Source organism: Lytechinus pictus, chromosome 2, assembly GCF_037042905.1.
Source record: "Lytechinus pictus isolate F3 Inbred chromosome 2, Lp3.0, whole genome shotgun sequence".
NCBI lineage: Eukaryota > Metazoa > Echinodermata > Echinoidea > Temnopleuroida > Toxopneustidae > Lytechinus > Lytechinus pictus.
Window position 1 is genome coordinate 45,961,575 of NC_087246.1, and position 26,084 is coordinate 45,987,658.

Below are 26,084 nucleotides of genomic sequence, written 5' to 3' on the forward strand. Positions count from 1 at the left end.
TACCCCTAACTTGATAGTGCACTAGGAGTGTTAGTTTGGGAATCTTTTGTAACTTGGGGAGCGATACACCTAAACACCCTCAATGAATATGTGAGTTACAGCCACTACCCCTAACCAGGGTTCCCACAGAAATTAGAAAACAGAATTCCATGACTAAATAACTGCTTTTCATGACTTCCCGTGACGTCCTGGGAGTTATGTAAAATCATGAACACCAATTATAATAGCAGTGTATGATCACAGAGTATGAGAGTTGCGAGACACGACAAACTGGAAAGCTGCCATAGCCAAGAGGTAAATGCAATTCCATGACTTTTCACAAATTTTCCAAATTCCCTGACTTTTCCCCAACTTTCCAGGACCACAAATTTTTCCAGGATTTTCCATGACTGTGGGAACCCTGCCTAACTTAATAGCGCAATAGGAGTGTTAGTTTAAGAATCCTTGGGAGTGTTATGCCTTCACACCTGCTAATGAATATGTGAGGCATAGCCACTACCCCTGAATTAAAAGCGCAATAGGATTTGTTAGTTTGGGAATCTTTGCTATCCTCGGGATCAATACGCCTACACACCTCCAATGGCTCTGTAAGGCCTGGATCATAGGACGGTGGTGATTTGAGTTGATCAACGCTGAGCTCAGATAGGTAGAAGGTACGTACCTGGATGGGCTCCTCCTCGTCTACCACGCCCGCTACCAGCAGGTCCCCGTACTCTCCGATGCACCAAGCAGACACCTGCGCCAACGGTTGCTGTAAGGAAAAGAGAGCCAAGGATTTTAACTAGGAACTTTACGACAATTGAATGGAAAACTTGCTGATGACAGTTAGTTCCGACACCAAGTCAAATCAGCCATGGCCATCCCAACCAGTGCTAGTAATGTATGGCATGCATATTGTCCATGAAGATATTCTAGGATTACATGGCCATATTCTGTACACAGGACCATGGACAGAACCGAGGAGTGTTTCATGAAACAAATAGTCAATGATGTGTACTGACTGTTATAAGCTACTGAAATCCTTGCATCTGATTGGCTCAGAACAAAAAAGTCAGTGAAAAATCACTATTTGCTTCATGAAACACTACCCTGATGCTACGTGTATTTTGTCTGAATCATTAACATGAAGTGATGTAGCACTACTTCATGCTGTGCACAAGGACTATTGAAGACAGGGTTGCTTGAAGTTTTGTTTTCCCAACGTTTCTCAGAAACATGGTCAGGAATATTCCAGTTCTAATTCATACAGTCTGTAAAATAAACTGAAATACTAAAAATTCAAATATATGAGTAAGATCTCTCTACAATATAATACAGGTCTGCTAAAGGTGAAATTAAAAAAAATATATATTATGTAATAGAATTATATGATACATGCAGACAAAGGAATGAAAAAGAAAATGTACATGTATGATGTATGTAACTGTACATCAATAAAGATTAACAAGTGTGAAAATTGCTCTCCATTTTCTAAGGAAGGGAATTTCCCTGTTTGGAAGGGAATAATTTTCAGGAATTAAAACAGCTAGATTGTGCATCAAAATACAACACTGCAATGGGTTTTTATAATATTTGAGTTGCTGTAATAGAAAGGAGTCATTAATAGAGCAATACATGGTAATTACAATAAATAATCTATGATGCCACTGCAAAATGTGTGATTTAATCTTTTGGTGAGGGTGGGAACAATTTATACAATACTGTTTGCAAGCTTAAACTTAATTATTCATGATGCCACTCTCATCAAGAAAATCAAGATGACTGCCAAAGTCAATATCAGCTTTAATATTCAGGTACTGCAGTGCTTTTATTTTATTTAAGGCAAAAGACTGTAGGATTCCTTTGACATAAACTTTTTTTTGCCTTTTGAACTCCTGTTACATCTATTTGAAGTCATAATAGCTGCGAATTGATGCCAAAAAAAAAATTCATAGACACATGTATACTGGAGATATGCTTAACTAAATTAGTGAGGGATAAAATATTAAACAATTTTTCATGCATCATAAATCCATTCTTGAGAAAAATATACATGTGTATATGCTGTATTGAAATGCAATCACAAACAAAATCATACAATCATGCTAAAAATCATACATTGAACTCAAATCTAAACATTGTAGAAAAGAACACAGATCTTTGAAGACTTGGCATCAATGTACATACATATTGCATTAAAAACAAATACAAGCATAAATACATGGTAAGACACCAAAGCAAATGTTCATTAACATATTTCAAACAATTATGTGTTTTCATGCGAAATTTTCATTTGTTAAAGTTTGACAATACTCTGTCTTACAGTCAATTTAACACTGCTCCAATGTTGTCCACAAACAGTTTGATAATCATTCACGCCGTAAGATAGGACTTACTTTTAATGATGGCAAAAGATAAACCAAGGGGCTTAAATGGATGAAGTAAAGCTACAAGTACAAGTTACAGCTTACATGTTATTTGCTTGACATTTCATTATTACAGTCAAATCTATTGAGCAGCTCTAGAGAAAAATTAGCTAAGGGTAGTTAGGCCTCCAAATAATTTTTAAAAATGACCCCCCCCCCCCCTTCCAAAGTAGCCTTCACAAAAAATCTATTGGGTTTTAATAATAAATGTTAATTTGAAAGGAAAGTAAAAAAGAAAACATATTTTCTCTGCCATTGAGCTATTTACATGTATTACTAGATGTTTAAAATTGGCTTTAAATAAGTCAACATTGTACAAGTACAAAGAGAAATCTTGAGTAAATTTCATTTGTACATTTTTCCCCCGATATTTAAACTGCAGTTAAGCACTCAAGGTTAGTAAGCTTGACCTGTATTCAATTCAGTACCTGGATTAAGTCAGTATTACTTATTTCACTAAGTAAGAACTTTGTTATGAATTTACATCCACTTTTTTCCAATTAATAAGTCAACTTCAAGGGAGAATTGTAATAATGAATGACACTGGAATGTTTTAATCACAAAGATAGGAGGGGCTATCCATTGTGTGTTCAAAATGGCTTATTCCTCAGTCTTTGTCTGATCAAAACATCCTTGCTTGTGAGATCCAATTAATTTATTAGAATATGTCATTTGTAAATTTGTAGTATGTAATCAATACTACCATTGTGTGCACTTATGATATATTTAACTGAGAAATTATAACATTGGCTGCAACACATGTTTCTCTTCATAAACCATTTTTTTTTTCAATTGAATTGAATTGAGTAGTTGCGTAATTTGAAAGAAAAGAATCATTCGGAAATCAAATCAAATAATTCTGACTTAGGTAATGAATTTAATATCGGCCCTGATCAGGAGCAAGCATGATGTTATTATAATCATTCCAAGTGGCGTTATCCTTCCATGCATGCAGTCCAGCCAGTACTCACTCGATGGACCTCTCTGTAAGGTTTTAAGCTAACCCCAGGACAACTCCAATGCTGCAGACCTTCAGCGCAAGAGTCACGCTCAGACTGAAAGCATATACACAACTTACATCAAGTCACTTGAAATGTACATGAAACCAACAAGGCACGGTCAAAATGAATACACGGGTATCATATCACGTGAAATGTACATAAGCTGCGAACGAGGAATGTAAGCAGGCATGCCACAACGTGGGGGTCCTTTCCTCACCTCTTTACTCTTGTTTGCTTACTTATTATAAATATTATAATAAAAATACGTGCAAATACAGAACCAAAGGACACTTCATCACCATACATGCTTCCTGTAACAAATTACACACCCCCTTCATCTGCACAACTTGAAAAACCAAAAGCAATTCTAGATCCCTTATCTTTTCATGACAATAAGGAAAAGTGCTATCCCCAATCCCGCAACATTTGAGACGATCACATATCCAAAAGTTTTACTTTACATTGTTTGCGGGACACATGGGATATTGGGGATGATTACTGAGGTACTTTTCATGCAATAAATGAAGTCTTTCCTTTTCAAATATTCTCCATAATATGTGTAACTGAATGGAACAACAATATCATAATCCTTGTGAGTAAAATATCTCATTACATTACTACTATATAAATTCTGCTTCATGCCTGTTTTATTAATAAGCATTAGATATGGGTCGGCAGTGTTACTGTATTACTTTTCATCCAATTTCAGTCACCTTAACATTACAACAGGCCTTCCTTCGGCTTGACCATCATTATCTCTTGAGCTACAGTTCGAGCAAAGGCAAGTTACATGTAACCCTACTGCCACCAGCATGGTAGGAGACTGAAATTTGGAATGAGATTCACCAAATCAATTCGCACAAATGGGACAAAGTAATGTACAGTAGTAACTAGTAACAATTTGATGAGAATCACCCCTATCTAAAGAAAGTTTTCCATAACAGTTTCAGACATTATCAACTTCCTCCCCCCCCCCTCCCCTCCGACATCACCAATCCCAAACTCCCTATCAGGGCCAGGTTGGAGTTGAAATCCGGAAGAAACGTTCAAACCTCGGGAGTGCTTCATGGAACATCTTGTAAGCGATTTTCACCGACATATTTGCTCTGAACCAATCAAAAACAAGGATTTCAGCAGCTGATGACAAATAGTCAGTGAGAATCACACACAATTGATTTCATGAAATGCTCCCCAACTGTCATTGCAATCTGACTAACCTGACTGATGTCCTCTTTGACTGCTTTGTAGAGTTGCTGTACAGTGTAGGCATGGAGCGATGACGTGTCTGAGATCATCTGGATAAGACTGGCTACCGACTCATCGGGGACGTTGTTACCAGCTGCCGACAGGACACGCATCATGGTGTCTATGTGCCACCTCTTGTTTGGAGAGTACCTGTCAAGAAGGAGCACCAAAACATATCAACAGGAAGTCAACATAAATTAATCCAAAGCCACCAAGGCCATATACAGAGCTGCCAACCTTTTAAAGTAAAAAGTAGTAATCTAGAAGCTCAAAAGTCATCACTTTGACATAAAAGTCAGTCATTTCATATCAGAGCTGCCAACATTGGGAAGATAGAATCCAGTAGATTTTGCGGAGGTACATGTACTATGGTTTTGTGAGGGAGCGGCGCGGCGGAACGCTGTCCCACGGATGGAAGTTGGATAGCAAAACACATTAAGAAACAACATTTGATATTTTCAATAATTCATAAAAGAATGCATTGAACATGAAAATACCTTTAATTGTCCAGAGGGGAAGGGGCTTCAGTAACTTTAGTGGTAAACATGGTACATGAGCTTGCCTGGCCCTGTAAAGACTTTATAGACTCTAGTCTATGTGGCCTGTAATTAAAGTCTCTGTCTGAGTGATTCCTGTGAAAATTGTCACACAGTCCCATTCCGCTTAAAAATTCTTTAAACTTCGAAAAATATTTTGTCGTCTTGGTCTTGCATGACTCCATCTCCATGATCAATGCGATTGTAGAGTGGATGATTCGGGACGGGGCGTGCTTCGCACTGCACAGCTCAGCCAACCAGCGCCAAGCTTAAGCTAGCTCACTCACGAAAGAGAAAATGTTTGAATCCGATCAACCCAAGTGAAACTTTAGTAGGCGAAAAAATATCCACTTTGCTTCTGTTCTTCAGGATTGTCAATAAAATTATTCCTGAAAGTAATCCACTTGTTAATCCCATGATTGATCCACAGTTTCAGCTCGAATAAAGCGCACAAAAGCTTACGAAAAATGCCCCGCAATGCTCGTGGACTTCCCTTCTCGTAGCCTCCTGCGATGGCGCGGCGTAGCCCACGTACCGGAGACCAGGCAGGGCCGCACCGGGGGGCATGTGCATGGAGTGCCGCTAAAGTGTTTCCATGCAACACATTGCAGAACCCGGAAATAAAATGGCTTGTTAGACTAATTCACCTGTCGTTTTGTAAAATTATCTTCATTAACATTGGAAATCAATGTACGATTACACAAAAACTGGTAAAAGTTACTGGATAAAATGAAAATGATTCGGAGGTTCCACGTGGGTGTAAAGGGAGTTGAACATGCTAGACTTGTAAAACAGCCGTTTGTATGAATTTTACAATTTAACAGCTAAAAATCACGATTATCCGGGAGATTTTAGCATGGGGTCGGGAGAACGGGAGATTCGATCGAAATCCAGTATTCTCCCGCAGGATCCGGGAGACTTGGAAGCTCTGTCATATGCCCCATGCTGTGTTATAAATTTCTCTGAAGAGGTACTATAAGAGAACAGATTCCTTAAAAAGAAATAAATCCTCGTTCTTTTAAGGTTCATATTCAGAATCATCTCTGGTACTCTCTCTTTTGCATAAATAATGATGAGCTAATAATGAGCATCATTGGCCGCTTCAGATGAGTTCGCCACTGCCCAATGTATTACTATATCATATCAAATGTTAACACAAAATATTCGCCCCCAAAAGAGTAATAATTGAGGTCAAAAGCATAATGGCATAATTTGACATGAAAATCATGATTATTTTAATTTTTTTAATAGCAGCCCTGCATATATACTCTTTGATGCCCTTTTGAGTGCTCCTCCTATTGGTGGTGGATTTTTGTGCAACCTTTTCATTTTCCTTATTTATGCTGTAATACAGAAATTTGCCCAATGAAAAAGTGGCCTTGACCTAAAAATAGTGGAATTCAAGGCATGCTCAGTGCAGTTTTAACATTAACAAAAATCAAACGGCTTCTCAATGAAGAGAGCTAGCAAAGAAATGGGAAAAGTACGATTCTGTGAATTATGTCCTTATCAAGATAGATAAGAATGACATTTTGAGCTTTATTTACAGATTAAAAGCTGAATCCTTTTTTTTATGCATGAACTAGCATAATCAATTAATCAGAAATAAATAAGAATGATTTTGGAACAGTTAACACTGTAATTCTCAATGAGTGTCTACAAGTCGCAAACAAACAGAAAAACATGGCTGCGCCCACGCACATTATGGGTCGATAAAGTCAAGGCAATCGAGCAGGAAAATTTAGAAATTCTCATTGTTAGTACTGTTATTCCAAGCTACTTGCTTGATCAAAGGTTTGGATCTATGGTATCATTTGACAGTTTTATTTATCTAGATAAGAAAATTTAGACCTTAAAGTGGTTGAAATTCATGATCTCTGGTGACACTGAATTTCTTAGCCATTTTATTTATTTTCGTAGTCCACAAACCTTTATCAAAAATTACGAGCAGTCGACTGAAAAAAAAACGTTATGATTCAGCCCTAGTTAAGACTTACCTTTCACATGAGAGGAAGATGTTTGATGATGTGTACGACTTGAACTCAGGGTCAGCCCTGTCTAAGAAGAAGATTAATTCCTTCACCATTGTTCTAATGTTGGATGTATTGATGAGTGCAAACGATAGCTCTACTGCTCTCCTGAAATAAAGTACAAAAAAAGAGAAAATCAAACATATTATATAAACTGAAGGAGTACATGACCTTTCGGTGACAGGACATTTGCCCCTGCGACAATTTCTCCAGGCTTTATCATGTAGGGTTAGGGTCGCAATAGGGTTTTGTGTTAGGTTAAGGGTTATGATTAGGAAAGAGTATAGAGCTAAATCCAAGGTTGAATTTAGTCAATCAATTAGTGTGTGGAATTTTAAGCGGAGCTATTGTCACCGGAGCAAATGTCATGGAAACCTGTAAAGTAGTATAAAGAGTAAATGACATTTGCAACATGATTTCTTTAAAATATAGACTGGATCAAGATGTGATAATTTCTTTTTTTAATTAGTGCTCTTACCTTTGAATTGATACATCTGGATCTTTTAAACAGTCCACTATAGTACTTCTATGCCTCTGCACTGCATTGTTATCAGCTTGCACAGTCTTCAGGAGTGTATTGAGAGCAACATACCTACGAACAACAACAACAAGAATCATAATCATGATGACATAAGCCAAAACAAAATATACTCAACGTACTTTGACAAAAGGGAATTCCCCAATTTCATGACATCTGCGTCTCTATTGTGACATAGGTTTATAGGAGTTTGCATGGTAATGTTGGATGTCCGTTAACTATTGGATGTGAGGACGCATTCAACACAATTTACATGGTTAACCCAATGTCACTTGTGTCAGTCTGTATAAGTGACCATTATGGTAATGATTTGACCTTGACGTTTTGTCAAGCAATCCTCTAATCTTATAGATCCCTCACAAATTGTGAGTTTTCGCTCAGCGATGGACAGGACTTTACAGTGATGCAAGTGAGATGGCAAGCTATGTCTGGGATGCTTGATCCACAAATGGTTTAGCAAATTCTGTCAACATGGACAAGAATTTTTATCTCTCTACAAACGTGCCAATTGGCTTCCACGTAGCCATTCTCAGAGTCTTATAAGGACGGACATGAATCTGGCCGAAGCGTATCATAGACATCAATGCGATATCAGTCAGGCTGCTGAACCTATGGTAGCAAATCGGTTTCTTGCACATGAACCGCAAGTTGCAAAAGAATACTCCACAGAACACTTGTCGATTCTCTCACCTGATATTCTTATCTGTGTTGAGAAGGAACCTTCCGAGGATATTGATTGCCAGTACCCTCAGACCGCTCTCCGATTTGATATCCATGATGCAGAGGACAGTCTCGTAGAGGATTGCATTGCCAACGTTCTTACTGGTCTCTGTGTTGGTAGCCACCTGTGCCAAGATGTCGTTCATGGCATCGCTGCAGTCTGCATCACGGTGGCCAAGGATCCGTAACAACCGAAGGATCTTCACCTGTCATTGCATCAAGGATCGTTTTAAAGCAGATACTAACCAGCAGAATTAAAAGAAACACCTAAACTACTCAAATGTGGCCAGGTTCCTAACCCACAATGCAACATTCTGAGCAGTGCAGTCTTGTAATATAGGCACTATTACCATGACAACAAAGTAATTTGTTACTCGTACAGTCATACTGCAATAATCATATTAACAAGTCACGTTATAAGTACCAGTATGCAGGGAATAATTTTCCTGGTATCGCATTGCAATTTGCTCCACATTTTTTAAAGACTGCTACACATAAAGTCTTTTGTATAGCATATTTTTACATAGGACTGTACATTACTTAGTTGAGAGCTTTTCTCTTACGTACGACCAAAAATGCTATTCAAATTTGTAAAGCGAAATTATTCCCTGCTACGTATTACCAGTAATTCATATAGTTAGCAGTTGAACTGGATATAGATGGAGTAGGGATTAGACCATGTGGGTTGACACCAAACGGAAAGTAGACCAAGTGGGTGTAGACCAAGTGGCAATCTACCAAAGAATGACTAACCTGAAGGAATGGATCACTAACGCCAGAGACATCATGTTCCGGTGAGTAGCCCGACATGACTAGATTCTTGAGTATCCGTACAAGGTTTGGCACAAGCTGCAAACATTAAGACAAGGGTTGAAAATTTAAAAAAAAAACTGTTTAATATTGATTTAGCTCAAAATATGTCATTTTGAAATCTTTTGAAACAAGACATTCTTTTGCTTAATTTGCAATAATCTTCCTTTTTTCAATCATACAGGCAGTATTCTTTTACTTTTACATTAATTTTTTTTCTTCCCCTTTAACATATTTAATTTCAGAGGTAATCCAACCCAAACAGAAAGGTTTTTTTGACATTAAATACATGTAACAATAACTGCCCAGAAAGGAAAATTGCTTGGGGTGACAAACATTCCTGGTTCTTATATGTTAGTACGATTGGGAGAGCAGTCCCTACCATCTGTCCCAATCAATAGCCAATTTCAGATACAAAAGATCTATTTTTTCTAAACAATCTTAATCTTCTTATTCTTAATACAATATCTTGCAAAAGTTCATCATTACTTTTTTCATATTTTTTTCCTCTGTCACACATTTCACTTCATTGTGAATTTTGGCTTCCATTTCAATTGCAAGAAAGCCACTCTTTGATAATCCTCCTGGAGATTATCTTTAATCAAGTTCTGGCCAAATATTTAACAAATATTTGTAATTGTTGATGATAGACACCAACAAAAAAAATCAATTCAAAGTGCAATTCTCTCCACACAATCATTGCATATCAAAACTTTAAAAAATAATTTTTTCGCTTTCAAATGATCAGGAGAAATTTGCAGATGTGGTATACCAGGGGAGTGTTTCATCAACATTTTCATCCAACAAGTTGTCAGATCTGACATCTTTCTCTGATGTTGATTGGCTGAGAGGTACTGTTACTATGGTAACTGTCGGATAAAGTGGGACTTGTCGGATAAAACGTCCGACAAGTCCTTTCATGAAACGCTCCCCTGAGCTACATTGTACATTATATTCCCTTCACCATGAATATGCAACATAATAATAATAACGAACAGTGCACGAGCATGCAAGATTTTTTTCAAGACAACAAGTTGTTGAGACAGGTTGGACTTTATAATGTCAAAACGTGAGTGCATGCTCAAATTTTTCTGAACTAATGTACAAATCAAATTATTTTTAATGAAAATGGGGTTTGCCTTTTTATAACATAATTCATTCAATATATACATCAATATTATGGTTGTAAAAACATGCTATTTTGAAGACACACATATATATCTTAAAACAGTTTTTATACAGTTCGAATTCAGGCATTTTAATCACTATCTAATTGTTTTTTTTCCTTCAAATCTTAAACAAATGGTTAAGTATTTAACAGCAACGCTACAATCAAAATAACATGGCAAAAAAAAGTAGATAGTCAAGTGGCTTTAAAAATAAAGTTTATTTCTCTTTGGGAGATATTTTGTGGGGGCGGTGGTAGTTTGAAACTGAATTTCTCTAACAAGAGATTATATGAATAATATCATTTAACTAATGTTGTAACCCGCACCCGTTGCGGTACGGGTTAACCTGCCGGTATGCCCCAGATCGCGGGTTGCGGGCCGGGCCGAGTTCATTCTCAAACCCGCAGACCGTCATGCGAAAAAAAGGGAGAAGTAACGACGCATAATAAAAACATTAACAATAAAAATTGAGTTAGGATCATGTGCTTCTTACGTGGCGAATTTATTTAGAGACGTAGATATTTCCTTTTAAAAAAATGCCAGCATATTTTTGTCTTGTGAACAGTGAACAGGACTGAGACAGTTCGACATAAATACATCGAGTTGCTCTTTCGAAGGAGCGCCAGTGCAGCGCAGCGCGCGCAGTCTAGTCAAAAGCAATCGCATAGGCCAATGAAACTCGATGTTGAGTTTCCCGTCCCATTTTTTCCAGCTCATAATGAGGATTTCATTATTCATTATTTTCCAGAAGATGAAAGTTTGACCTTTTGTAACCTTTGAACGCACTTTTATTCTGTGGAACTGTCTTGAAGCCAGGGAGCAAATCAATCATTTTTTTTTCGGGGGCTCCACTTTCATTTTTTTGTAATATTTCAGGGGCTCCATTTCTACCGTTTTGGAGGCTACTTTTTGCATTTTGGGGGCTCTTTTCAAATGCTACGTTTTTGTATTTTGAGGAATACCTGTTCACTTATTAAATTAATTATTACTTATTGTTTAATATTGCATGATTTTTAAAGTTATTTTTATCATGCTTACAATCTTGGATGTGGGTGTGACTATGAGTTGAACTTGGATATAAATGAATTCAATATCTAATTTCTACTCCATCTAATTCCAGTACTTGGCCATGTAATAAAGGCCCACATACCCTAACTTTTCCTGATGTTCTTTGAAAATGCAGATCTCCATGAAAATTGCATTTCTCTATGGGGGAGTCTAAATTTGGTGAGAATGAACTCATTAATAACTTAAATATACATGACAATGAAGAAATCATCTAACTTTATTGGCAGTTTTGAATAATATTCCCGAAATATAAACTCTGTCTGAAACATAAAATCACCATCATTGAGGCCTTTACAGAGCGAATTGTCCCCCAGAGCTCTGGCAGAGAGACAGAGCTCAGACTCAATGCGTACGTGCGTGAGCCTCCCGTCGGCCTTGTAAAACAGAGTGAGTTTTGTTTGATGATTTTTTTTGTCTGATATTTACCTCATGCCCTGCAAAAATAAAACAAATTATTTTTAAGTTATAATTAGCAAATAAGAAAGGTATTTTTGGATGTTACTATGCCGTATGACAACTCACCAATGCGAGGTTACTAGACTATGGGATTTATTGAGGTAGCTCAACCAAACCTCGAGCGATGTTCGTGCAGGCTCCACTCCACTTCACTAGAGCTACATCGGGTACGGGTAGGTAGAGCGTAGTGTAGCAGAAGTGAAGTTGAGTGGAGCCTGCACGAACATCGCTCGAGATATGGTTGAGCATGCAGTGTCATTCCATTCACAAGAAAAAAACAAGAAAAGATTTACAGGTATTTACATGATATACAAGTAATTGTGACTGAAAAGCTTATATTAATGTTTTATATCAGTTCTGAATCTAGATCTATGTCAAAATAGTAAAATAATGAATTATTTTCAGAATTTGATTTTTAAACGTGGTCCAAATTTCATAACGCGGGCGGGCGACGGGAAACTGAACATCGAATTTCAGCGGCCATATCGAATGAAATGCAAAAACAGAAAGAAATAATAACGAGATATACGAGAAGAAAAAATTGACTGTATCATTATCAAGGTATTGATTTCAATTTTGATTACTTTATAGACGAGGTCCCATAGAATTGAATATTGTAATTATGATTGTTGTGAGTCGCCGTGTCGACTGTCCTGAGCCTGTTTCACTGAAACAGGCCCCTGGACTGAAAAACAACATTGCCGATCTTTGCTGGGCAGCCTGGGCTAGCTAGCGCGCGCTGAGCTGCGGCTCCGATCCGAGGAGTTAATTGCGCAATGCTTTCGATTACGAGATCAGAGCCGACCCATGTCGTGGTACAAAGTAACCCAAAAAAACATTTTCTCTCCGGAATAAAAGGCGAATTTGCAAATTGTAAGTAAATTTACTCTAGGCTAGGTTAGCAGTTGGCATATATTTTTCTGATTTGAGCCTGTATAGTGTGGGGATTGCAGAAATAATTTTCATTTTTCAAAGATAAATTGACTTGCGGGTTAAAACCCGATGGGTCAGCGGGTCCCGCTTGCAAATTATTGGATTATACGGGACGGTACGGTTCGGGTTTTCACTTGCGGGTTACAACATTACATTTAACTATTTTAATTCTATTTTTGTATGGAAATGAGGGGGAAAGGATTTCTTTCCTTTCTTAAAATACGAAGTCGACAACAATATGTAATGCTTATAAATAGAAAAATAAAGGAATGTGCTAATAAACAACCCATTCCAATGTACAGTTAAGGAATTCAAAAACCTAGGGTAAAACACAAACTGACAAATTTCCATCTTCATGCTGAAATGGAGAGCCAAAGACAAAAAAATCCATAACAAATACCTCTGAACATCACAACATCACACACGCCTGGCTATACAAGAACATAAATAGTGTAAAATATCTTATTTATCATTGCAATCAAATACAAAAATAAAATATTATGCAAGCACACATGTGACAAACTCAGTGAAATAATTGAGGGATACCGAATAAAAGCTACAGATTGATGACCATTATCCACAATGAAAATCATCAGCTTTCCAATGAATGAAATTACTAGGTGAATTCTAGACTCATGAAGGGGGGCAGTCCCTTCAAAGTGGCAAAGCATTGTTGACTTATCGTCCATTTCAATCACTGCCTACAATAACGCATTTCCCTATGTTTCATGATCATCTAACTGAATAATTTGATCTTTCCATTGTGGTAAGCTCTGCAATAGTGAAAGCACATATAATACACGAAAAGTAAAGAAGAAAGGGAAGTTTGTTTGTTGTTGTTTTTTTCAATAGAAACGGTACAGAAATGATTGTTAACATACCTCCAACTGTATTAGGTTGACAAGTGAATTGGAAACAAAACAAAGAAACAAACAGGTTTCACCATAAAGGACCAGTAAATAAAACAAGTACATGTATATGTTATTCATACAATGTCTTTATAAGCTTCACCAAACTAGGAATACAATGACACAAACGAAATCCAAATTAACTCCAAAGAATATTTCCTGTCCTCAAAGACTGGCAGATACAATATTGAATGGCCTTGAGGGGGGGACATCAAATATATTGCCTGCAACAGAATCATATTGGCCTTGAGTCTTTAAAGGAATGCAACATGATTCTTTTAAAGGTCAAGTCCACCCCAGGAAAATGCTGACTTGAATAAATAAAGAAAAATCAAACTAGCATAGTGCTGAAAATTTCATCAAAATCGGATGTAAAATAAGAAAGTTATGACATTTTAAAGTTTCGCTTATTTTTCACAAAACAGTGATATGCACAACTAGGTGACTCAGTCGATGATGTCCATCACTCCCTATTTCTTTTGTTTTTTATTGTTTGAATTATACAATATTTCATTTCTTATAGATTTGACAATAAGGACCAACTTGACTGAACCATATAGTATTAAACAATGCTAATTCCATATGTTCAGGGAGGAATTAATAGTTGTATCACTTGACAATGAGGAGAAAATTAGAATATTTCATATTTCATATAATAAAATACAAAAGAAATAGTGAGTGGATGACGTCAGTCTCCTCATTTGCATACCAGCCAGGATGTGCATATAACTGTTTTGTGAAATTAAGCGAAAATTTAAAATGTCATAACTTTCTTATTTTACATCCGATTTTTATGAAATTTTCAGTGTTATGCTTCTTGGATTTTTCTCTTTTTATTCAAATCAACTTTATGTTGGGGTGGACTTGTCCTTTAAGGGCAATATATTTTTTTTATGTTCCCCAGAAGAAGAGCCAGTCAATATTATTATTGTCTCAGGAATATGGCAAATGTTGCCATCTGTTTTTGTACAGCATTCCAACAGGCAAAACCTGGAAGAGGGCAACATGGCAAATATTTACCACTTTGGTCTTGGATTGAAAGAAGCGTACGAAAGATGACTTTTGATTTAACAGCTAAAATGCCTTGTATAGATAATAGATCTATCTCCCCAAATGAAACTTAAATAAACTGCATATAGCTGTTCAAAACTGAATTTTCACTATTTGTGGGTGAGAATAGTATAATTCTTCTGAAGTGATGAAGTCTTTACAGGATTGCAATACATCAATACCCACAGGGTTCCTTTTATTAATACTTTTGACTACTAGCTACATGTACCTCTCCATTCCAAAATTAAAACAAATACTTATTAGTCAGGATGTCAAATCTAATAAAGACAAGCATATCATTCCTGCAGAAGGGCTTCAATTAAGCCAAGGCCTTAGTTGCCCATTTCACTGGCCTCAATGACCCTATCATTAGCATTGGATAGTTGTCATGTCCTTTTTTATTTTTCCCATTTGTGTGTAATAAATGAGCCCTTTTAAAGGTGGGCTGGCCCTAAAAATATTGAAATGTAAGGCCAGTTATCACCATAAAAAATCAGCATTGCATTGCAGGTGGGAATGCTCTTCAAAGTTGAGAGTTATAAATATTTCCCTATAGCCCATGATGGTGTGATAAAGAAAAAAAATTCTATGCCTACTCCACACATATTGATAAAAGCTGCTACATAACTAAATTAATATATGTATCTAATGACTTCACATGAAGATATATGATACCATCGGTTAGCTGTGTTAAATCTAATCTACGAAGGGATTGACAAAACTACGGCTGATTAAATAGCTCCTCTTCTCTTCCTTACCCCAATCTGTCTTCTATAAGTATAGCTGAGTGACATATCAAATTTGATCTGCATGCAATAATCAACCCAGAAGATACAATCAGGAATTTCATTAAAGCAATTATAAGCATTTCCCAAATTCCTGTTACATCCCTGTTAATTCCATCTTGTAATTCAATGTTCAAGAGCCCTATTATGCAACTAGTAAGAATCTCTCCTTTGTGCGAATTTACAAATACTTGTAATAAAAAAAAATCTTCTTACTCCAGCTTAATCATACGAAAATACCAGAGATTGAAACAATGAAATAATACATCCAAAATTAATTATCTCACAAAGATGCATATGCATAGAGAGGACATCTTTATTTAAACCTCAATTATAAAAACGCTGTAGAGTGCATCTCAAAGCAAGAGTTACATAGCCTGCATGTAATTTTTTTTAGCTACTTAGCCTACATACATTTATTTGAAATCACTTATCCGACATGAACACATTTCGAATCACTAATAGCCTGTAAACATGAACCTATCAAAAATCGAAAAGCCTCGTAGCAAATTATTCTACTTTTGCCTAAATGCGTTTTCTTTGAATTATATTATATTCTGGCTTATACACTGTTATAATTGGTGAAATCAATTTTTTTTTGGCTACATTTGCTAAATTGATGTGAGAATTATGATTTGTTTATTCATAACTGCAAAGCCTATAGAGAACCACCTATTTATAATATCCCCTAATTATTATTGCCATTTACAAATAAATTAAGACTAGTACATGTATGCAAACATACCTATAATGAAAGCATTTGAGAAGTTTCTGTCCAGGTTATTCAACGAGTCAGTTCAGCAAGAAATACCTCTCATGTAATATTCAATAATGTGCAAAATATCTGCACAGATAGGCCAAAATTCACAAAGATTGTTTCGAACCAATGGTTTGAAACCATTAATTTTGCTGAATTATTAAAGCGTCCAATGAGAAATGTGCTTTTATAACAAAATAATGCTTGTTACTAAGGTTACACCTCGATTTTCAATTAATGAGTCTACTTATCTATGTTCAATAATTTGCATAATGCAATAACCTTAGTGAGAGACACAGTGTGCCATGATATATTCAGGCATTCACCATTGGATGCTTTCTCAATATTTGTGCTAGATTATTGGCACAATCTAATCAACAATTTCTTAACTGCAGCAAATACCTGTACTATATCTGTGTTGGGAACAGTATTTAAAATTTCTAAGCACATCTCCAAATTAATCAATTATCAGGGAAGTGTTTCACGAAGCATCTTCCCAGTGCTTTTCACCGACTTATTGGTTCTGAGCAAATCAGATGCAAGGGTTTCAGGAGCTTGTAACAATACACATTGTTTTTAATAAAGGGAGCTTGTATTTAGAAGAGAAGGGAAAAATTGTGAGAAAGGCATGACGAATATCCCTCAACAATTATGTTGATAATGAAGCATCGGTCAAATGATGAGTGAAATATCAAGATACCAGTACAGGAATAAATGATCCATGATTTAAGAAATGTGAATGTTTTCATCAATTCATTCCATCAATTATCATCTGAAAGATGGGTCTTGTTGCACAACATCATTGTGGTAGCTTCAGGATCTACATGGCAACTTTGCTCGAGAGCCAATCAAACAAAAAATCCCACATGTGAAAACGATTGCAAACTAATACCTAGTTCCCAGTTTCACGATTCGCGCCACAATTGAAACGGTGATCTTAATAGCGTAATAGCAGTGATCATATCAGTTCGTAGCATATCGCATCTGGGGCCCGTAACACAAAGCTTAGCAAAGATCGTAGAACATTTTTTCTACGATTGATTGCATTGAATACAATGTACAATCACTCATAAAAATCAAGCATACGATTAATCACTAACCTTTGTGTTACGGGACCCAAATCACTCATGGCAATCGAACTGATCGCAGAAAAAATTTGGATGGTTAAAGAGTTCTCGCGATCAGTTAATCAGCCAATCGAGGAGTTCGTAACGGATTGCGCGAAAGCGGGAATGAGGTATTACCATCAATAGTCATATGCAACAGGCCCCTGCTGTTTGACTTCCCTGTAAACCTGTAAACTGAACAGTTAACTCATACCTTCACTAGGGCACGATGAATGATTGGGTATTGTGGAATGTTAAATACCACAGGGCGTATTATGAAGCCATTTGTAAGTTATGTCAAAACTTTACACATAACTTGTGGCACTTTCTTGCACTAAATGAGATACCAATAAATGCTCCAAGGAGGTGCATTTCCTATGAACCTATTCAATTCTGAAAGAAAACAATGAATATCTGTTCAGGTGCTTGTTCAACTTGAGAATTTTTATCTACAAACATTTGATTTAAACTGAATATGATTTAGCACCCAGCTTTATAAAACACCACCCAGGTGGACATTTCATAAAGCTGTTCTTACATGTAAGTTAAGAGTGACTTTAAGAACGACTGGTGAACCTTTCTTACACGCTAAATAATCACGGATGAACATTTTGGTGTATACCATTAACCACGACTCACGAGAAAGGATCACCAGTCATTCTTTAAGTCGCTCTTAACTTTAATATGAACAGCTTTATAAAACGCCCACCAGGAAAGTTCACACTGCAGAGCATTTCATGGAGCAAACAGTCAGAAATTTTCATTGACAAATTTGCTCTGAGCCAATCAGATGCAAGGATTTTGGTAGCTTATAACAATAACCAGTGAAAATCATCGTCTAATTTTTGTCATGAAATGCTCCCCTGATGACAGATATACCATTAATGCATTAAGGCCATGATGGGGGGGGGGGGGGGGAATGCACTGCAAATCCTGAGTATAATGAACATGACATTCAAACTTGAAATAGAGCACTCCGAACACTGCAAAATGATCCATGCAGTGTTTCACTGCAATGCCATTATTGAAGGGTGGCAATGAGGATTTAATAGGTCAATACTACCAACCTTTTTGAAGTGAACTAGTACATCATGGCTCTTCTCGCACATCTCTGTAATCAGCACTACAGCTGTCAGTTGCACACCTTAAACGCAAAACAAAAAACAATGAAATTAATTACTTCATAATAATTACTAATGATTATGACAACAGTAGCAATCACGACAATTCAGGGCAATAAAATGATCAGGATTATCACACCTGGGGGCAGTTTCACAAAGCTGTTTGTAAGTTGAGAGTGACTTTAAATATGACTGGTGATCCTTTCTTGTGGTAAATGATATTCACCATTAGATTTTCATTGGTGATTATTTAGCGCGTAATAAAGGTTCACCAGTCATTCTTTCAGTTGCTCTTAACTTAGGCACAGCTTTATGAAACACCGACAAGTATATAAAGACCATCCAAGGGAGATGAGAAGAGAGTGGTCTTTATGAGAAGGTGGTCTTTATGGACAGTTTTCTGCAATTCACGTTATAATTTGGGAAAACTATTGCAGGGAAGCCATGTTCCGGGAGCGCTTCATCAACATTTTTCAGATCCTTGATTTTGATTGGCTCAGATGCCATTTTACTATGGTAACAATCAAATAAAACAAGGTTCATCAGACAAAAAGTCTGACAAATCCTTTGATGAACTGCTCTCCTGGTCTTGATAAACAGGTGGTTCTTCTTTATGAGTGGTCACTAGAGCAGTACTTGCATAAATTGAATAGACTTCGTACATGGCTTATTCCTACATAAGCAAACATTTTTTTCAACTCATTGAATACCATCTTGGGGGTGTAACTGATTTTGTGTCAATGACTCTGGCTACGTAGACTCCTGAGATTTACCTGTCTATCAAGGCTACCAAGGCAATAGCAGTGGGTGGCCCTCTGACTGGCCACAATGCCCCTCTTATTATCCTTTGGGATCTCAGTAACCTTTCCAAATTCTTCCCCCCCCCCCTTTTTTTTTCTTTTTTTTTTGCTCCAATAAAGAGGAATGTGCCCTACAGTAAAAGTGCCTTTGCACTGAAATATTGAAGCAAATATGAAGTTAATTATAATGTGAGTAGTTTTTCTTTATTTCGAATCATACCATGATTTTTATCATTTAGTAGGGAGCGAACGGAAGGAATGAACATCTCCATCAGTTCTGGGACTTTTCTCACAATCCGTACAGCACATAGCACAGCCTGTATCAAAAGAGAAAAAAATCAATAGCATAATCAAACAATGCAACGCTGTTCATAAAACCACAGAATCTACAATAAATGGCATGTAATTTTGAACATGCATGTTGCAGTACTTAATAAGAATAATCTAGGTTTTAGATCTGGAACTCATTGCATAGAGTTACAACCGAGGTAAGTTTGCTCTTATAGTAATCTACAAGTTAACAGAGCTCAGCAGCCTATCACAATCAAACTTTCCATGGAAGTTACAATAATGGCAAAAACATCATTGTTGTAAATCTTTATGAAACAAACCCCTGGTTAAGTCTTCTATTAGTAACATAACATGTCCATTTACATAGCGCAGTTACTATGTACTTACTACAATGCACCTGTACGTAGAATACTGCAGGTTTTCCAAAATCTGTACTAGTACCAGCCGACCAACCCCCACCCTTCTCCCCATGAGGCAACACAAGGAGACCTGTCAAATTTTCTTGCAGCTTTAATTTCAAAATTTAATCAAATAGTTCTCACTTCATGACTTGATTAACAATTTATGATGTTAAAATAAATGTAATGACTACTGCAACCTTTGTTCTAAAATAATGGCCTCAATTGTCTCAAATGCCACATCTCTACTGAGCATGATGTGTTACATTTTGCATTAGAGGTGAATTCCTACAATCCACCGTTTTTCAAACAAAAATGCAATCAATAGAGGATATTACCTTCTTTTTAATGTATGCATTTGACGTTTTGATCATCTTCTCGACCTCGCCAGCTAAATCTCGACTCATCTCTGGTGAGCAGATACTACCTAAACAGCTCAATGACAGACCTACGATGTACTGTGTGTTATGGCCCATATCACTGTCAGAGAAAAACAAATGAATAAATAGTACAACACCCAAATATAATCTGTATAAAATTTGATTGGTAAGATTTCTATCATGTGACATGTGTCCTACTGTAGTAGAGCATGAAAATTCAATATTATGGTCATATCCTACTGCAGCACATACCTCCTTTAACAAGACAATAATCTAAATTTGCCACTCTCCATCCAGGGTCCCGTAACACAAAGGTTAGCGATTAATCGTACGCTTGATTTTCACGATGGATTGTACACTGTAGTCAATACAATAGATCGTAGAAAAGTGTTCTACGATCATTGCTAAGTTATGTGTTACGGGCCCCTGGTGTTTACAATGGCATGAAGAAGTTGATGTAAAGTGATGCTTTGTGAACACAGAAATAGCAATTAGCTTAAATGCTGCTCAGGGAGTAGAGAGTAAGAACTGGGACCCGTCTTACAAAGAGTTGCGATTCATCCAATCCAATCGCAACTATGGACGGCCAGCAACGTCAACATCTAAAATGCATGTTGGGTTCAAAATATTTCCTAGATATGCTGTATATTCATGCACTCATCCTTTACTTGCCAGTTCAGTGTGCTTTTCTTTGCTTACAAAAGACATTTGAGTAAATTTCCTGCAAAATAAATTATGACATTGATGGGTTTCCATAGTTGCGATTGATTAAATCAATCGTAACTCTTTGAACGACGTGGCCCTGAACTGTACGAATGTAAGCCTACATCAGATATCAAGCGAAAAACACCATTCTGAAGTACAAAATGAAACGGGATATACTAATTGATATGAACTCTCAAAAACATTACAGGAGACACAATATTTGACTTACTTTTTCATTGAATTTGTCATGAGTAAGTGAACATCATGTCTTTCATCAAGAAGTAACATAGCCCCTAAGTATCCTATCCTCTTGTCCGCATACCGTGGTGAAGCTATCAATTTTAAACATTCCAACTGTAAAAAAAGAAAAAAAAAAGAATACAAGTCACTAAAATAAAAGAAAAATACTTGTACCCAAAAAATCTATCCATGCAAACAATATTATATATTTATTTAAGAAATAAAAGACTTTGACTTTGTCTTTTGAATTTCATTTAAAAGAAATACAAGAATAAAGCTTTACAAATGAAGTTACACACATTTTAGGATCACTGTGCGAGCTCTGTATGGAGTGCTGGTGGGGAATGATGTACATATATCGACTCATTCAAATACACAAAATTATACTGTATGGGGACAGTCTGTCCACGTTCAATATCAGATTCCATAGTGGAATGTAAAACATACCAGTTGAAGTACCACTGTGTCTGTAAGCTCTCCCCCCCCCCCCCCTCTCTCTCTCTCTCTCTCTCTTTTATCTCTTTCTCTTCAGAAGTAAACAAGCAATAGTATCATGCATTAAACCTTCTTGACTGTTATTAGTTAAAATGACTTGAGAGATTTGTTGGGTTTTTTCATACAGGCTACTACGTATCATATTAAAAACTCAACATACAACTAAATGTAATTTTCTTTTCAAAAATGTAAATTTAAAGGTCTCGATTCACAATTCAATACACTTTTAATTGAAAAATAAAATTCAAGAGATTGCGAAATTCAAAATGGCTTCTTACCTGTCCAAAATGAGCGGGATATCCCAGCATGTGTATATAGAGAACCTTGGCTACATTGCGACACCTGTAAGTATTGTCCTCATCACGGAACATCGCCCTGATCTGGGCAAGCTCTTTCTGGACAAGGGCCCTCTCGTCTGCAGCTGTCCGGACAGCACGGATGTTACGGATCAGGTCCTTCAGCCGGATCGGGGCCGGCATCTTGGACAGCTGAAGAAAAGACATTGGTTCATAATAGAGGTCAATGACTCCAAAACCCCATAAAGAAAGTTTATTAAATGCAGCTCAAATAATGTGCACTTCTGATTATTTTGCAGAATAGATTTATACCCCTTTCATATTGCGCTTTTCCCCGGCGAAGTTCGCCAGCGAAGGGGAAAGTGTCCAGTATGAAAGGTACACAGGAGAACTTCGCCGGCGAACTTCTCCACCTCTAGAGGTGGAGAACTTTGCCAATGAAATTGTTTCCCGGCGAAGTTCGCCGGTGGAACAGCCAGTATGAAAGCAAACCGGAGAGCTTCTCCTCATTAATGATGTCAGGGGTCATTTTTTCCCTCCCCGAAATCCCCTGAACTGAGATTCGGCCTGCTAGCTAGCTATTATTTCCATGGCTAAATGTAGAAAGCCACGCTTTACGAGCATTTCGATCATTCCCTCGAACATACAGTTTGTTTTTTTCACTAACAATATTTATTATAAGAGCGTTATATTACATGCTGAAAATGCGCTTCTAATATTTCTAGAATATGTTGTAATTTTTTCAAACACCATTTTGTAATCAGTAAGATGCAATGTTTACAATTTTCTTTTCGTTCGATTTAATTCTGCATGGACGTGCCGAGTGAGCTGATCAGCAGCAACTGCTGAGAAGTGTTTAACCAGCCGTCATCTCCAGAACTTCAGTGTTAAAATTAATTAGGTATCTGCAATTAATACAGAAAGAGTACGATTAAAATCCAAATTAAAAAAAGCGCGCGCTTTCATTTGCACTTTCTTCCGCCCGAGGAAATCACCCATCCACTTTCGCCGGGAAGAGATGTCAGTGCGAAAGGGTACATTTTTTTCTTCGCCAAGGAAGTGAGGAATGCGTGCCGGAGAAGTTCGCCGGGGAAAAGTGAAGAGGCCAGTTTGAAAGGGGTATTAGTGGCTCGATACAGATGAAGAGATAAACACAAGTTCTGGTCATGGAATTGAAATATGGAAATGTTGATTCTAAAGCAAACAAGAATATGTCTATGATACAAGATTAGGCAATCGGGCAATTTTAGGACAATTCCTAAAACTTTATTTTCGCTCTTTCTTATTAAAATTCATATTGATTTCTAATTTTCTATGTTTAAAATTCATATACATATACATCAAGAAGAACAGCATCGATCTCTTCATAGCATGCTTCAAAACTCGCTTATTTCAGTATTGAATAATTGGATGAGCTTGTGCCTACGAAAGTTTTCAACAGAAATATGGTGCAATGTATTAAATGTAGTGGATCATCATCAGTTGCAAAGGGGTCTCCAACACACCAAAGAAAAGTTGCCAGAACCAAAAAAAGGATTAGATATGGGACTGTCCAACTACGCACATTTTTTTTTTACATTATTGTCTTTTGTATTAAGTTGGATGATCTGAAGGCTATTGTGTCACACATACATGTAACTCGCAGACAGGATTGAATATATTAAAACTTTAGTGCTGGAGGGTGTTTCATGAAAGTGGTCAGCAATGACTAATTTGTCAGCTCTACCAATATCAGCTAAATCCTTAGTTTTGATTGGCGGAGAAGCACTGGTCTCCATCTATTACTATGGTAACTGTCGCAGCTGACAATTGTACATGTAAATGCTGACAACTTTTATGAAACACCCCCCTGGACAAAGTGTAATGTAACTAAACACCGTAATATAACGCAACATGTTTTGCTTGTTTCCGTCCGAAATTATAGAACTTTTTATGACATGTTACATATTGAGTTGTCAACTATCTAGCAATAACATGAAAATCCCAGTTTACATGTATACATGTATTTTGTTTGAACCCCATTTCATGAAACTTTACGAAGTTCAGGGACAAACACATTTGTCTCAAATTTTCATGTCTTGTTTGTGTAATATTAACTCAGAAATTAAAGTTCCCTTACTGAAATGTGGCTCAGGGTTTGAACTTTGAAGTTGGCCAAGTGTAGAGGTATCAACAATACAAAGCAACATACATGTAAATATTGAGTAGGAACTGACCTTAGAATAACAATGACTATATTTCTCATGGAATTGCCCAATTACTAAAATCCTCAACATCATCATTATAACAACAACAACAACAATAATATTATAATACTATCATTTATTATTATCATTATTAATATTATTATCATTATTATTACATTATTAATATATTTTTAATCATGTTATCTATTATAAATATTATTATTAATATGTTTTTAATCATGTTATTTATTATTAATATTATTATTATTATTAATATCATTATTATTATTATTATCATTATTACTACTTTTATTAGTATTATCATCATCATTCAACAAAAAATAAAAAGGGATTATATCCGTCATAATAATAATCTAGACAAATGATTGGTAAAAAATGCCATCAATCCCGGCATCTGACGTCACAACCCGGGAATAGCAAATAGTTCAAAAACTATTTACGGATGGGCGGGGCTTAACCCAAACTCGTGTGCACATACGTGTACAATGCGCATATGTGAATGAAGCCAGGGGCCTCACTAAAGCCAATAAAAAGAATTAATGAATTCTCTCTCAAAGATTGCTATTCATTGAGTTATATCTACGGATATAAATCTATAAACCTATATAATCAGAGGTTTGGTGAAACTACATGTATGATCCCCTCAGTGACGCAAATGCGACCATTTTCCTTAAGGCTGCCCCCTCAGGAAAATAACCACATTCCGGCGTCACTTCGGGAACCATAGTTCCAACCACCTCCTCTGGCGGCCGTACATATTTGTTCAATATTCCTCAATTTTGGTGCCCAACAAAGAAGCATCATTGCACTGGGGACAAATGTACATGTATGGTAAGTAAAAAAGGAATCCATCAAAATGCACTACATGTATATATTACATACCCTGATACTGTACATGTACATATTCATATCGTCTGATATGCTTGCATCTCTGCCTAAAACTGTCCCCAGCGTTGGGTTAGCAAGAGATTTTCTCACTAGCCTGAATTGCTTTGTAATTACTAAATGATTACAGGTAAGCTGTGGGATTAATCAAGCACACCACATACATGCGTATATGTGACTGGCTGATTGTACATGGAGGGGATTCTTGATGAGTCATACACTGAACTTAATACACAGTGCACATGTGTACAGTGTCAAAGCATGTACTGCAGCATGCATTGTAGGTGTAGTGTAATTTCAGACGTGAATGATTTCAAGAGAATTTTGCATCATTTTATAGTGCTCTAAGGTTATGGACGAAAAATGAATGTGCATTACATGTATGTACATTGCAAACCTGATTTATAATTCAATCAATCACTTATAAGTGTAGATCATTTGCTTTGGGGTAAATTATCAAAAGAATTTGATGAAAAGTGCTGTTCTAATGATCAAGACTTGGTGCAGATACTGTACACACATGCACATACTTGTATGCAAATGAGAGAATACAGGTTGTTTCGGAATATTCCACAAAAGAATATTTGAAATATTAATTCTGTGACATCATATACTGTACAAGCAGCACCCCTTAGGTATATACAGGGACACCTTAAGTCCACCCAAGGTATGTATACACGAAAAGTGGTTTGATGAACAGGTGGTCTTTAAGAACGGGTTTCTTTTATACATATTTCAATGGGAGACAC

General features: G+C 36.6%; 1 protein-coding gene across 2 annotated transcripts in view; it reads right to left on the reverse strand.

Moving 5' to 3' along the window:
* LOC129278981 (AP-1 complex subunit gamma-1-like) overlaps positions 1 to 26,084 on the reverse strand; it is a 46,052-nt gene that overhangs the window by 13,272 nt on the left and 6,696 nt on the right. Inside the window, exons 3-13 of one of the 2 annotated variants that reach the window (XM_064094916.1) lie at positions 22,226 to 22,435; positions 21,442 to 21,566; positions 20,466 to 20,607; positions 19,659 to 19,755; positions 18,585 to 18,661; positions 9,229 to 9,324; positions 8,446 to 8,681; positions 7,696 to 7,809; positions 7,185 to 7,325; positions 4,624 to 4,801; positions 662 to 751 (exon numbers count right to left, since the gene is read on the reverse strand). In XM_064094916.1, coding sequence (XP_063950986.1) covers positions 662 to 751; positions 4,624 to 4,801; positions 7,185 to 7,325; positions 7,696 to 7,809; positions 8,446 to 8,681; positions 9,229 to 9,324; positions 18,585 to 18,661; positions 19,659 to 19,755; positions 20,466 to 20,607; positions 21,442 to 21,566; positions 22,226 to 22,435 — 1,506 coding nt within the window. Of the gene's footprint in view, positions 1 to 574; positions 752 to 4,623; positions 4,802 to 7,184; positions 7,326 to 7,695; positions 7,810 to 8,445; positions 8,682 to 9,228; positions 9,325 to 18,584; positions 18,662 to 19,658; positions 19,756 to 20,465; positions 20,608 to 21,441; positions 21,567 to 22,225; positions 22,436 to 26,084 lie in introns of both variants that reach the window. The other variant, XM_064094915.1, reaches the window with a different exon arrangement.